This window comes from Pseudophryne corroboree, chromosome 1 (assembly GCF_028390025.1).
Source record: "Pseudophryne corroboree isolate aPseCor3 chromosome 1, aPseCor3.hap2, whole genome shotgun sequence".
In the NCBI taxonomy this organism is placed as follows: Eukaryota; Metazoa; Chordata; class Amphibia; order Anura; family Myobatrachidae; genus Pseudophryne; species Pseudophryne corroboree.
In genome coordinates, this window is record NC_086444.1 from 1091852974 (window position 1) to 1091868853 (window position 15880).

At 43.4% G+C, this 15880-nt stretch overlaps 1 protein-coding gene across 2 annotated transcripts in view; it reads right to left on the reverse strand.

The window, feature by feature from the left end:
• KCNIP4 (potassium voltage-gated channel interacting protein 4) overlaps positions 1 to 15880 on the reverse strand; it is a 1130783-nt gene that overhangs the window by 28071 nt on the left and 1086832 nt on the right. For both annotated transcript variants that reach the window (XM_063921664.1, XM_063921654.1), the window contains exons 5-6: positions 8693 to 8800; positions 6210 to 6314 (exon numbers count right to left, since the gene is read on the reverse strand). In XM_063921664.1, coding sequence (XP_063777734.1) covers positions 6210 to 6314; positions 8693 to 8800 — 213 coding nt within the window. The remainder of the gene's footprint in view (positions 1 to 6209; positions 6315 to 8692; positions 8801 to 15880) is intronic.

Sequence of the window (15880 nt, forward strand, 5' to 3'; positions counted from 1 at the left end):
TAACACCGTGGGTGTACCAGTCAGTGTATGTGTTCCCTCCTCTTCCTCTCATACCAAAAGTACTGAGAATCATAAGAAGGAGAGGAGTAAAGACTATACTCGTGGCTCCGGATTGGCCAAGAAGGACTTGGTACCCGGAAATTCAAGAGATGCTCACGGAAGACCCGTGGCCTCTACCTCTAAGAAAGGACCTGCTCCAGCAGGGACCATGTCTGTTCCAAGACTTACCGCGGCTGCGTTTGACGGCATGGCGGTTGAACGCCGGATCCTGAAGGAAAAAGGCATTCCGGATGAAGTCATCCCTACCCTGATCAAAGCCAGGAAGGATGTAACCGTACAACATTATCACCGTATTTGGCGTAAATATGTTGCGTGGTGCGAGGCCAGGAAGGCCCCTACAGAGGAATTTCAACTGGGTCGTTTCCTGCATTTCCTGCAAACAGGACTGTCTATGGGCCTCAAATTAGGGTCCATTAAGGTTCAAATTTCGGCCCTGTCAATATTCTTCCAAAAAGAACTGGCTTCTGTTCCTGAAGTTCAGACGTTTGTCAAGGGAGTACTGCATATACAGCCTCCTTTTGTGCCTCCAGTGGCACCTTGGGATCTCAATGTAGTTTTGGGATTCCTAAAATCACATTGGTTTGAACCACTCACCACTGTGGACTTAAAATATCTCACATGGAAAGTGGTAATGCTGTTAGCCCTGGCTTCAGCCAGGCGTGTCTCAGAATTGGCGGCTTTATCCTATAAAAGCCCTTACCTAATTTTTCATACGGACAGGGCAGAATTGAGGACTCGTCCTCAATTTCTCCCTAAGGTGGTTTCAGCTTTTCACTTAAACCAGCCTATTGTGGTGCCTGCGGCTACTAGGGACTTGGAGGATTCCAAGTTGCTGGACGTAGTCAGGGCCCTGAAAATATATGTTTCCAGGACGGCTGGAGTCAGAAAATCTGATTCGCTGTTTATCCTGTATGCACCCAACAAGCTGGGTGCTCCTGCTTCTAAGCAGACGATTGCTCGTTGGACTTGTAGTACAATTCAGCTTGCACATTCTGTGGCAGGCCTGCCACAGCCAAAATCTGTAAAAGCCCATTCCACACGGAAAGTGGGCTCATCTTGGGCGGCTGCCCGAGGGGTCTCGGCTTTACAACTTTGCCGAGCAGCTACTTGGTCAGGGGAAAACACGTTTGCTAAATTCTACAAATTTGATACCCTGGCTGAGGAGGACCTGGAGTTCTCTCATTCGGTGCTGCAGAGTCATCCGCACTCTCCCGCCCGTTTGGGAGCTTTGGTATAATCCCCATGGTCCTTTCGGAGTCCCCAGCATCCACTAGGACGTTAGAGAAAATAAGAATTTACTTACCGATAATTCTATTTCTCATAGTCCGTAGTGGATGCTGGGCGCCCATCCCAAGTGCGGATTGTCTGCATTACTTGTACATAGTTATTGTTACAAAAATCGGGTTATTGTTATTGTGAGCCATCTTTTCGGAGGCTCCTTCTGTTATCATGCTGTTAACTGGGTTCAGATCACAAGTTGTACGGTGTGATTGGTGTGGCTGGTATGAGTCTTACCCGGGATTCAAAATCCTTCCTTATTGTGTACGCTCGTCCGGGCACAGTATCCTAACTGAGGCTTGGAGGAGGGTCATAGGGGGAGGAGCCAGTGCACACCAGGTAGTCCTAAAGCTTTTTACTTTTGTGCCCAGTCTCCTGCGGAGCCGCTATTCCCCATGGTCCTTTCGGAGTCCCCAGCATCCACTACGGACTATGAGAAATAGAATTATCGGTAAGTAAATTCTTATTTTTTGTAAAACTCATGTCGATCTTCTTCCATGTCAACTTAACGACCATGTCAACCTACAGTAACTGGTGTCAACCAATTTCAAAAGCCGCACCATCTAGGTCGACACCAAAAAACAAATTAAACTTTTGACCCGGGTTAATGTTTGGTCCTTGTTTAACCATTTGTTTACCACAAATACAGTGCTGTATAGACCGGATACCTGCTGCTACAGCAGCCCCTGCTATAATGTACTGTACCTGTAACTACAGTAACTTAAAGTACAGTAATCTACAGTAATGTACTGTACTTACAATCCCTTATGGCCTGCAGGCGTCTTGGGGTCCTCCTAACGAGGTCACTCCATCTCCTCTGGAGTGACCTCACCGTTCTCCTCCGGTTATACCTCCGGAGGATGTCCCTGCTGGCCCTCCGGTACGCCCTCATTTTCTCCTCGTTGCTGGCGAGAGTTCTGTCCCGCCAGCAAACGAGGAGACGCAGCTCACCCATAGAGTAAGGACGGTCCCTTCCAGCAGCCATGACACCGTCCTTATGCTCAATGAGCGTCTCAGACGTCGTGCGTCTCAGACGTTGTGCGTCTCAGACGTCGTGCGTTCCAGGCATTCAACGTAGTTAATGTACTTTGTGCTTCCCTTAGTTTTGAGTATGCCGTAGTGGACTCGGTCGCTCATGTAATTGCATTTCAAAGGCACAGTACAGTATTTCCCATCGTCTCCCCCTACCCCCATCGCCCTTCCCCCCTGGAAGCCTGCACAGGGAGGGAATTCAGGTCATGTGCAATACACAAACGCTGAAGATCTACAGTACTGTTTTGCTCAGTTAGTAGTGTCAGAATACCCTCATTTCATTCCCGCTGTTTAGTTGCATTTAGCGTAAAGAATCGCTCCTGCAGATGTACTCTAATTTATATGTAACTTGTGTGCACCTTTCCATTGACTGTCTTACAATGTAAATAAAATAATACAGTGTATTATTACAATAAAAAAAAAAAAAGAAGGCACATCACATCTCGAACCCTGGACCCCCAGCGTGGGAGGTGGGAGCCTTCACCCCTAGCCCACGACGCCTCATGAGAGACTCCCAATTTCATGTGTGAAAGTACTGCAAACAGCGCCCGGCCCCCACCCCATTGGTGTTGGTTTATGCCTTAGAGGACTCGGACGCTCGCATTTGTAAAGCACGGTATTTTCCACCGCCTCCTGCTAGCCTATTGCCCTTCCCCCCTGGGAGCCTGCACAGATCATGCAGTAGACAGGGAGGGAATTCAGGTCATGTGCAATACACAAACGCCGAATATCTACTGTATAGTACTGTTTTGCTCACTTAGTAGCGTCAGAATACACTCATTTCTACTCATTGCCGTTGTGCAGTTGCATTTAGCGTAAAGAATCGCTCCTGCAGATGTACTTTGATTTATGTGAAACCTGTGTGCATCCTTCCATTGGATGTATTAGAGAGAATTTTTTTTTTTTTAAATGAATGTCACGGGAACACATAAAAAAAATGGTTGGCATTTCCTTCCCATTGGTGTTGGTTTACAGTATGCAGTAGTGGACTCGGACGCTCATGTAATTGCATTTCAAAGGCACAGTACAGTACAGTATTTCCCATCGTCTCCCCCTACCCCCATCGCCCTTCCCCCCTGGGAGCCTGCACAGGGAGGGAATTCAGGTCATGTGCAATACACAAACGCTGAAGATCTACAGTACTGTTTTGCTCAGTTAGTAGTGTCAGAATACCCTCATTTCATTCCCGCTGTTTAGTTGCATTTAGCGTAAAGAATCGCTCCTGCAGATGTACTCTGATTTATATGTACAGTAACTTGTGTGCACCTTTCCATTGACTGTCTTACAATGTAGATAAAATAATACAGTGTATTATTACAATAAAAAAAAAAAAAAGAAGGCACATCACGTCTCGAACCCTGGACCCCCAGCGTGGGAGGTGGGAGCCTTCACCCCTAGCCCATGACGCCTCATGAGAGACTCCCAATTTCATGTGTGAAAGTACTGCAAACAGCGCCCGGCCCCCACCCCATTGGTGTTGGTTTATGCCTTAGAGGACTCGGACGCTCGCATTTGTAAAGCACGGTATTTTCCACCGCCTCCTGCTAGCTACTGTAGCCCTCCATTCCCAGACGCTCATGTATTTTAAAAGCACGGTGTTTATACATTGTCCTGTACATTCTTCCTTTTACACAATTACTGTAGTTGCGTCTCCATACACATACAGTACTCCATACTTTTTCCACCGCCTCCCGTTACGCCTACAGTATTGCCAGAGCTGTAGATCAATCCGCTGCTATACTGTACGATCGAAAGTACTGGATTAGTGGAGCATTAGCCACACAGTGGTGGAGATGTGTAATGCATGATGAGTATCTAGATCGCCTCAACGCGCCTACCTGTGATTAAACTCAGCTATCGCCTTAGCGTGACTAAACGCCCGTCTCGGCGGAGAAACAGTCAAGATAAAGGTGGCTACATCTGTACCTTCTCATCTTTGCTGTGATTGTTTAAGTGCATTTTCAACATATATTGTTCTCCTCATTCTCTCTTCTACTATGTTGTGTTATACTTACTCTTACTGCAACTTTTGAAACTTAAATAAAACCTTACGATTAAGACAAAAAAAAAAAAATCTTGGATGGTGGGTATTCCGTTCACTGACCCCTGATGAAATCGTCAGCATAATTAGATTCCCCATTCCAGTATGGAAGCTACCGGTGCTGGATGTTTGAAGTGTTATGTAATATAAATTGCTCTGCAAATCAGGTCCTCCTTGTAAGTCCTTGTTTTATCGTTGGTCACCGAGGGTGTATCTAAGGGGAGGGACCCCCACTATTCAGTGAAAGGGGTTAAAACTAAAACCATATTTCACAAAGTATAATTAGTTCTACAAAGTGGTAATAGTTTTTAGGAATAATAAAGTAAATATGTGTCTTGTATTCAAGATTACTGTATGTCTTGGTGGCTAATTATAGATATACTTTGGACTGGGTAGGTGGAGGCGATAATTATGTATATAGTGACCTAGATCAGGCCCCCATATGGACTTGGTAAGTCTACGTCATGCTTCTCCTGGTTGCCTTATTTCCACCCTCCACCCAACCCCCTTGGTATGCGATGTGCATTCTCTGGAAACAGTTGTGTTTGAGCTCTTCGCATTCCGTATTTCTCCCCTTAATATCTAAGTTAGCTTTTCAAAATGGTGAGGCACACATGGTGGTTAGATCTTGGCAACTCCAGAAACTTCAATTAATACATCAGTTTTTTGCTCTGCAGACCTCACCCTGTCCCAACTTAAGGAGAAGTTTCCTCCTCTTAATTTTCCTCTTTTTGCTTATTTTCAGGTGTGCAGTTATATCACCCAATTACTCTCCCAACTTCCAGCTACTGATTTGTCCAGTTCTTCTGATTGTGTAGTAACACTGAGCCTCCGATATCCATTCTCTACATCATTCATTTATTCTCAGACTAGATGGAAGTGAGACCTTCTAATTATGGGGATGGGCCGGCTAAATGGAATATCTCCTTCCCGGGAAAGGGCCTGAAAAACGTTATTGGGTATTGTATGAAGTTTAATAAACAGCTGGCCTCTTCCTCATATGCCGAAATGCACTATAAACTGCTTCACACCCAAGCTACGATTCCTTGCGGGAGTTTCTGAGCTGTTTTAAAAGCTCCGATGCGGATGCAGATTTAGTACATTGTATGTGGACGTGTCCACTGGTTCAAATTATTTGGATGGCAGTCCAAAATTATATCAATACTGTTCTTGGTATATTCTTTAAGGTACATATGAGTTGACTTTTTGGAACTATTACACTATATTGGACTCTAATACTCGTCAGCAGGGTGTTTGTTTAATTTTAGCACATATAGCTGCAACCCGTCTAACGGGTTGAGTCTCGAGTCAAAATCTTATTTCCTGCAGTATTTAGCTTCACTATTTACTCACATTACCACTCTCCACTAAAGAGTACGTTTGAAAGGCAGTTACTCTCACCTCATGGTATACCATGGAGGTGGAATCTAGAGGGTCACTGCCATTCTAACCAGGTCACATCCCTTAGTAATAGCGAGGCTGTCCTTATTATTTTGCAATATGCATGTAGCCTACTAAGGGATAATGAACCTTCTGCTTTTTATTGACTTTATACTTTTTTATGTTGAACTATTTATCTGTTCTCTGCCAGGACTGTATGGTTTTGTTTTTTGATATGTTACTCTACACCAACCCATGCCAAATGTCGACTGTATGGTCGGATTTGGCCGCTCATTGAATATTGCATTGTCGGATCCTTTCCGTCGGGAAAGGATCCGACAAGCATCGAATACATCCCATAATAGTACATTTACACATTGTTTTATCTATAGTATGTCAATGTAAGAGGAGTGCTTACCTGGAAGAATGTTTCCACGTGTTGTTTCGGTGTATCTTCCCTAACAACAGGGTACGTACATTTCCCCATCATGTCATAAATTGCCTTCATGATGTCAAGCATCTCCTGTTAACACACAGTGCCGTTATATACTGTACATTTAATGTTGCCACATGTATATAACTATGTCTATTTTTATTTCTTTCCAAGTCGCTCATGTATACAATTTGAGGGGTTCTATATAATGCTATAGAAAGGGGACCGATTCTTTTATTTCTTCTCCGCATGTCTTGCCTTAGCTATGATCAATCTGACATAGGTTAAATCTCTGCAGGTATATATGAGGCACAGAGGTAAAACTACCTTACAGGTGTGTCCACATACAGTACACTTATCCTCAAACTCAAGGCAAATAGCATTTTTGGCATGCCATGAATAATGCAACTAAGCTGTGCCATGCGTTTTATACACTGCTAATGCAGAAAAAGTACAAGCTACAGACACCCTGTATACCACTGGTGGAATTGCATTCTATAGCTATAATACAGTGGTACTTGAAAGTTGTTCTATATTTCTGGCCTAAATTTACCTCAGATTTTCACACAAGTGAAAGTAGATAAAGAGAACTAAATCAAATGAGACAAAAAAAGTAGACCATTTTTCTTATTGGGGAAAATGATCCAATATCACACATCTGTGGGTGGCAAAAGTATGTGAACCTTTTCTTTCAGTATGTGGTATGATCGCCTTGTGAAGCAATAACTGCATGTAAACGTTTCCGGTAATTGATGATTAGTCCTGAACATTGGCTTGGAGGGATTTTACCCCATTCCTCCGTACAAAACAGCTTCAACTCTGTCATTTTGGTGGGTTTCCTCCTATGAACTGCTCACTTCAGGTCCTTCCACAACATTAGCTTGGATTAAGGTCAGAACTTTGTCTTGGACATTCCAAAACTTTCAATTTATTCTTCTTTAATCATTCGTTGGTTGAATAACTTGTGTGCTTTGAGTCGTTGCTGTATGACCCACATTCTCTTGAGATGCAGCTCATGGACAGATGTCCTGACATTTTCATTTAGGATATTCTGGTAGAATTCAAAATGTAATGTCCCATCAGTGATGGCAAGTTGTCCTGGGCCAGATGCAGCAAAACAGACACAAGCCATGATACCACCACCACCACCACCACCACCACCATGTTTCACAGATGGTATGAGTTTTTTATGCTGGAATGCAGTGTTCTCTTTTCTCCAAACATAACGCTTCTCAATCCAAAAAGCTCTATTTTGGACTAATCTGTCCACAAAACATTGTTCCAATACCCTTTTGGCTTGTCCAGGTGATCTTTAGCAAACTGCATACGGGCAGCAATGTTTTTTTTTTGGAGAGCAGTGGCTTTCTCCTTGCAATCTTGCCATGCACACCATGGTTCAGTATCTTCCTGATGGTGAACTCATAAACATCAACATTAGATAATGTCAGAAATGCCTTTAGTTGCTTAGAGGTTACCTTGGGTTCCTTTGTGACCTTACAAACTATTAGATACCTTGCTCTTGGCGTGATCTTTGTTGGTCGACCACAGTGCTGGGGAGGGTGATAATGGTCTGGAATTTCCTCCATTTGTACACAATCTGTCTGACTGTTGATTGGTGGAGTCCAAACTCTTTAGAGTTGGTTTTGTAATATTTTCCAGCCTGATGAGCATCAGCAACTATTCTTCTGAGGTCCCCAGAAATCTCCTTTTGTGGCATGATACATTTCCACAGACGTGTTGTGGACATCAGACTTTGATAGATCCCTGTTCTTTTATAAAGACAGGCTGTCCACTCACACCTGATTGTCATCCCATAGATTGAAAATACCTGACTTTAATTTCACCTTCAAAATATCTGCTAAGCCTAAAGGTTCACATACTTTTGCCACTCACATATATGTGGGTATTGGATCATTTTCCGCAATTAAAAAAATGTCTCATTTGTTTGATTTGGTTCTCTTTATCTACTTGTAGGATTTGTGTGAAAATCTGTTTTATGGCCAAATTTCAGCAGAAGTATAGAAAATTATGAAGGGTTCACAAACTTTCAAGCACCACTGTATGCTCTGAGAAAAATGGAAAGAGGCTGGGGAATGATATGACTGAGCATCATTGTGCAAATTTACACTGCCACAATTGATAGAAATGTGCAAACCCTAAGTGTCCAGTACACTACAAGTCTGTTGGTGTGTGACTGTGGTGTGAAAAAGAGGTTGGGCCTGATTTAGAGGTGTACGCAGTGTAAATGCACATGCTATGTTACAGGAAGTGTCATGGTAAGTATACGCCTCTTGGAAGCTTCTGTAATCCACTGCTGCATCTGACGACACAATCTGTATTTTATCATACTTCAGAAAAGTAATAATTAAACCAGGGTTTGGTAGTAACAATAGGAAAAATACCAAATACAGATAATATTTTATTTGCTTTACCCATATTGTGTGAAATATAAACCAGGTGGTGCTTACCTCTTTAGTTATATATCCATCTTTATTTATATCATATAAATTAAAAGCCCAGTTCAGTTTTTCTTGTATTGTTCCTCGCAGAAGTGTGGAGAGACCCATTACAAAGTCCTATATAAATGGGAAAAATCGACACTGTAACCAAGGTAATAAATATATTTATTTTAAAATGAATTATACATTGCTTATTAAGTGATAACATTTCCTATATATTATTGAACGATGAAAGTAAAAGTCAAACAGACATTACATACAAGTGAGGGAAGATGATTAGGTGATATGGGGAGGACTCATGGTGAAGTGAGAGAAGATGGTGAAATTAGATAGGGCAGATGGTTAGGTGAAATAGTGGAGAAGATGGTGAAGTGAGCTTGTGAGGGAAGATGGTGAGGTGATATAGTGAGGGAAGATGGTGAGGGCTTATGGTGAGGTGATATAGTGAGGGAAGATGATGAGGTGACATGGGGAGGGCTAATGGTGAGGTGAGTTAGTGAGAGAAGATGGTGAAATGAGATACAGGAGATGGTGAGGTAAAATAGTGAGGACGGATGGTTAGGTGAGATAGTGAGGGAAGATGGGAGGTGAGATAGTGAGGGGAAATGGGGAGCTCATGGTGAGGTGTGATAATATGTAATGGAGAGGGCAAATAGTGCAGATAGTGAAATGATATAGTGAGGGAAGAGGGTGAGGTGAGCTAGTGAGGGATGATGGTGAGGTGAGCTAGTGCGTGAAGATAAGATGGGGAGGGCTCATGAGATAATGATGGAAGCAGCAGCGATAGCTACTCCAACCAAAACTGAATTACTGTAGCCCTTATATGCATGTGTATAGTTTTGAGTACTGGCACCTGAGATTCAGTGGTCTATCTCCTGGATACATCTTCATGAGGAGGATATGCAACTGAAAACTAAGGAACCCAGTACCAGTGTTGTTTTACTGGTTACTATAAAGCAAACAGATATTTGAGATGTTTATATTGCATTTACGTTTGCTATCCATTGCATAGCACAACTATTCCAAATGTTCTGGTGAATATTTAAGGTTTCTGGTTTTGGCAGTCATTTAATGTCACAAAAGTCTTCTTCCCATGTGTGAAGCTATTTGTAAATCCAAGAGAGTAATCAAGGAGGAATACATACATACATTTATCCCATTCCAATGTTAAATATCTACATGAGCCACGTGCATGGGCCAATTAGTTCCTATTCATCAAAGAGTACATTTTTGTCATTAAAAGTCCAGATGTAGCCAGCCATATGTCCCTAGGGAATCTAGGGAAGGATCTCCCCACTCCTGGACTAAACATCAGCTCTGAGCTCCCCCACAGGTCATGAAAGATGTATATTTGTTACAGCTCGACTGGATACATTTATTTAGATCAGAAATATCCTTTATTGATTCACATGGTAAAGAACATTATTCACAATTCCGGAAAAACATTTCCATATCCTTGGCTCAGATACTATGATGAGCAGATAACTTGTTTCCAATAAGGACTATAATGTACTCTCTGTTTAAAATATACAAAAAATGCATAATAAACTTTAATTCAGTGTTTTTTTCTGATAATCTCTAAAAACACCTATTTAACATGCCTTTCTGCTGCCACAGTGGCGTGGTAAGGGGTCTGTCACAATCAAGTGGACATTTTAAAGTTTTCTACCACACAGTATTATTTATTCATATAATCTTTTTTATATAGATCGGCAGCATATTCCGCAGCGCATTACATTTAGGAACAAACACATTAATAAAACAGGCGATGCTTCAAAAATGACAGGAGCTGATTGGTTGGTACTGTACAGGCACGTACAGTCAGGGGAGGCACTGCCTCCCTTGTCATTAATGATTAAAATAATACAAAGAAGATACTTATGACAAATATTCTGTGTTATAACTTCTTTAATCTTTATATTATGCTAATCATTTTAATACATTAAATTAGTTTGCTGGGCACCGGTAGCGGTGCCTCTCATTGACAATAGGAATGGGCATAAAGCAAGGGGGGGGCGGACCAAGCAGTGGGGAATGCGGCACTTATACAAGTGCCTCGTTGACAGGGATGGGCTTTCAGGCCACATCGAAGCACACCCTTGTCAGCAAGGGAGATGTGATTGGATAGGTGGATCCAGTGCTGTGCAATCACTTATATGTGGCGGAGGAAAGCGGCGACGGGACCCGGCGGTTACTAAAGTTGGAACTGTCCCAGCTCACTACAATGATCAAGCTCCCCTCCCCTCCTCATTCCTCTTGACTCACCTGGGGGTGGTGGTGGGAGCCTGTCAGCAGCAGCGGTAGCCTGGGAGGCAGCGGGAAGCCCAGAGCTGGAGTGTGTGCAGCGCCCAGCACTTTTCCCTCTCCTTTCTCCTCCTCCACCCTCCCAGCCAGTAGCAGCTGCAGCATCACTGGCGCCTACCCAGACCAGACCGTGAGGGAGATTCCAGAGAGGTACTAACGGGGGCAGACAGCCCTGACCTCCAACATGGAGAAGAGGACCCTTTTGCTGACAAAACAAACCCAGAATTCTACTCAAATATGGACTCTGATTACCCTACTTATACTTGCCTATCAGACACCCATATCCAGAACTGAAGTAGATATTACACAAACGAATGGACAAACCTCCCTATGGTATAATTCATCCAGCACTCATGTGGCCACATATACTGTAGAATATAAAGATTTTCTTTCAAACTATATGTGGAAAATTAGAGCAAATAGATAAGGTATAGGAACAGAAATTGTTTATGTTTGTGTTACCAGCAAGAATTGGGGAAAGAACTGTGATCATTGGGGAGCCGTGGGATGGAACACTGGTATTGATTGGGGTCACAAACCCAGCGAGGCTTTAAGCAAGAAGGATAAAAATAACAAGTCCTTAATGATGGGGAAGTGGACATTATAGTCAAAAGATAATAACAGGGAATACAAACATTTCACCTAAAAGACATGTACGCCCTGCTCAAATCTAACAAACCACGGCCCAACCCCATCATGCCTCACATAACTACATTCAAGGATATAATAGCCATAGATAACCCCACATTTGAAGACACTATGGCCATTGAGACTGGATTTTCTGATATTAATTTTTGGGTTGGAATGGATGAGATATAATGTAAAGAAGCATAATGTGAGCAATTGTTATGTATGTGGTAAATCTAGACCTCATTTAGGCACGGTCCCTTTAAATATCCCACTATCTCAAGAAAGCTGTTTTCTTTTTAGTCTCTACAATGATACAAAAACCAATGACAGTGATTGTGAAACATGGAAAAAGGTAATTACACCTGCTATATATCAAACACTACCTCAGGGAAGGATTTAAAAATCTTTCCTCCAGGGTACTGTACAGAAAAAAGAACTACCGTCTTAGTTAATCAAACTAAGTCTTTAGGTGACATTTATTACATCTGTGGAGATATGAAGCTAAGAACTAAATTAGACACTGCATGGAAAGGGGAATGTGCCCTTGCCAAAATAATTATGCCCCTCCACATTCTTCCAGATGATGAACAAATATCCCCTCCTGTTGTTTCCCCCAATAGAAGGAAGAGGGAACTCCCAGGAGGTAGTTTTTGATCCACATGTATATATTGATGCAATAGGGGTCCCAAGAGGGGTGCCAGACGAATTCAAAGCTAGAGATGAAGTAGCTGCAGGATTTGAATCCTTAATCCCTATAATAACTGCTAATAAAAATGTTGCATGGATTAATTGTATCTACTATAATCAGCAGAGATTTGTAAATGACACAAAAGATGCTCTTAAGGGTCTTTCTGAGCAACTAGAAGCCACCTCCCAAATGGTAAAGTTACCCTAGCCATAAAAAAACTAGATGATTTATCCATAGAGCTAAAAAGGAATTCAGGTATTGATAACCCATGGAGCCAATACTTTGGTTGGTTTGAAAATTGGAAACAGGGTCTTGTTCAACTAGGAATCTGCATATTGATTGTGATAGCAATTTTTTGTGTTTTCTTTTGCATTATACCCTGCTGCAGAAAACTCGCCACAAAAGGTATTGAAAACTCGCTTATGTATGAAGCCGTCCTTACAATCCCTCCTAACTCCACTGCAGCCTATAAGCAATACCTAACTGAATATAGAAATAAAAAGCTCTATGAAAAGAATCATGTTATATAAATATATGATTCTAAGAGGGGATTGAAGGGTTAAATATGTTATATGAACTGTTATGGGTTTGAATAGATATACGTACCACTTTGTACAGGGTACCTTTATCTGTTCATACAATTCAAGGCCTGTCTGTGACTCCCTCTCAGGGGAGGGTTGCATTCCAGGCCAAAACTGTTATCTCTATTTCTGTTTGTGTTTCTAACTCTACTAGAGGTTTAAGACTTTGTAGAAAACCCATATATGGAAAACCGCCTGATGCACAAGCTTTTTCTATTCTGCCTGGTAACTACTAACGAGCCAATAAGAGTGTAACAACATGTCAGTTACACCCATGTACGTTGCCTTTATAAACCTTTGTTCCTTATAATAAAGCAGAGTAATTCTTAACCCTCCACTGTGTGTTGTCTGTATGGGGATAAGAACTGCTTTCACTGGTACCAGAGGTGGTTACATCGAGGAGGCACAAGAAGGGGTCAAATTCCCTTCAATACTTATGACAAATATTCTGTGTTATAACTTCTTTAATCTTTATATTATGCTAATCATTTTAATACATTAAATTAGTTTGCTGGGCACCGGTAGCGGTGCCTCTCATTGACAATAGGAATGGGCATAAAGCAAGGGGGGGGCGGACCAAGCAGTGGGGAATGCGGCACTTATACAAGTGCCTCGTTGACAGGGATGGGCTTTCAGGCCACATCGAAGCACACCCTTGTCAGCAAGGGAGATGTGATTGGATAGGTGGATCCAGTGCTGTGCAATCACTTATATGTGGCGGAGGAAAGCGGCGACGGGACCCGGCGGTTACTAAAGTTGGAACTGTCCCAGCTCACTACAATGATCAAGCTCCCCTCCCCTCCTCATTCCTCTTGACTCACCTGGGGGTGGTGGTGGGAGCCTGTCAGCAGCAGCGGTAGCCTGGGAGGCAGCGGGAAGCCCAGAGCTGGAGTGTGTGCAGCGCCCAGCACTTTTCCCTCTCCTTTCTCCTCCTCCACCCTCCCAGCCAGTAGCAGCTGCAGCATCACTGGCGCCTAGACTCTTCTGCCCAGGACCACCCAGGTAAGAGATGGGAAGTGACTGGACAGCTCACCCCCAGATCACCTGGGCTGCAGGGAGGTGCAATATTGCATATTATATATAAATATATATATATATATATATATATATATATATATGTGGTATAGACCTAATTCTGCGCTATTCCCAAGCTCCACCTTATGACGTACTCTCTGTTAGCTGGAGTACTAAGTATGAATAAGAGAACAGAATGTGTCTTAAGGGAGCTAGGCAGATAATTACTTTATATCAGGAACTGCTGTTCAGGAAAGCCTGGGAATCTGCTAAGCTTGATCAACTTAATTGTGGATTTAGCCATTTGTGAATACAGCGCTCAAATCCCTGTATTGCATGACTATATTGGTCTGATCAACTGTGAATACTGGTGTATCCAGCATTGTTGTTTTATTATTGTAACATACTGATTTTACATGTGGGAACAACACTACCGTTAAATTGATTATTTGCCCCATAAAGCTCTTCCAATATCCATTGATATGAACCCCTGATGAAGTCCTTCGGGACGAAACGCGTTGGGTTTGGCTCTAGTATGAGAACATCAGGCATCTTTTTAGAAATACCATTGGATGAAATAATCAAGATTCATGTATTTTACAAAACTGAAGTCTACTTTTTAATTGTATTTTCCGCTGCATACAAATACAATTTTATTTACTGCAATGTTCTGTTCAATGGTAATGTGTGAATAAATCGAATGTTTTTATTAAACTGTGGTCAAAATTTGGAAGAGAGTTCCTGATATAAAGTAATTATCTGCCTAGCTCCCTTAAGACACATTCTGTTCTCTTATAAATATATATATATATATATATATATATACAGTGATCGCAAAATACGCGCTATAGCGCATTTTTACGCGCTACAGGAAGAGACGTACCCGGTTTTAAAAAATGAGCGGGTCCCATAGGACGCGCTGTGTATCACTGCACCAATAGGAGACTCTGTCTTCCCATCCAATCACCGCCGCGCCTCCTCATCCAATCGCCGCCGCATCTCTCTATCCGCATGCACCCAGAAGGCCCCGCCCCCTACACCGCGCACACACATCACACCGGGGGCAAGATGCTCCGCTGAAGCTGGTCTTCTATAAGTCCTCTTGTGGCGGTGCGGCCCGCTGGAGCTTCACGGAGCCGGACAGAGTGAGGACGCCCCCCCCCGCCGATCACCCGCTGGAGCTTCACGGGAGCCGGACAGACAGTGAGGACGGCTCTGCGGCGCGCTACACACTGTGCTGCGGGGATGTTGAACGCCGGTGACCGGGGACTGTGCTTGCTGTGCGGAGGGGTGAGCTGGACTTACGGTGGCGGCAGGGGGGCTGTTCATATCGGTGGGATGGCGGAGATGGGGGCTGCATGGCGCCTGCAAACAGGTGTTAAACGCAACATTTTTGTGGTATGGAGTGGGGGTGAGGCGAGAGGGTGACAGTGCTGCTGGTCTGTGCAGCATACAGGACCCTTGATACAACCACTGGATTCGAGTCATGCTGCCTGTAATTTATGTGCTGACTGATCAACTTCAGTGACACTCACTGTGCTGGCTGCCTTTGTTGGTTACTGCTGGTTGCTGTTGGTTACTGCTGGTTGCCGCTGGTTACTGTAAAGGCAGCCAGCACAGTGAGTGTCACTGAAGTTGATCAGTCAGCACATAAATTACAGGCAGCATGACTCAAATCCAGTGGTTGTACCAAGTGTCCGAAGTCGTCGTCAGGATGTTGGCATTTAGTATACCGACACCAGCATCCCGATCGCAGCAAAGCCGACAAGAGTGACGAGTGCAGAGGGTACCCTAACCTCCCACCCCTAACCCTCCGTTTCCCGCAGCCTAAAGCTAACCCACCCCCTTAGTGCCTAACACTTATACCCCCCCCCCCCCACCTCTGCAGCCTAACCCTCCCCAACACAATATCCTAACCCCCCCCCCCCTTCCCACCCGCACGCTAAACCAGTGGCGGCAGTGCATACTTCCCTTCAGGAT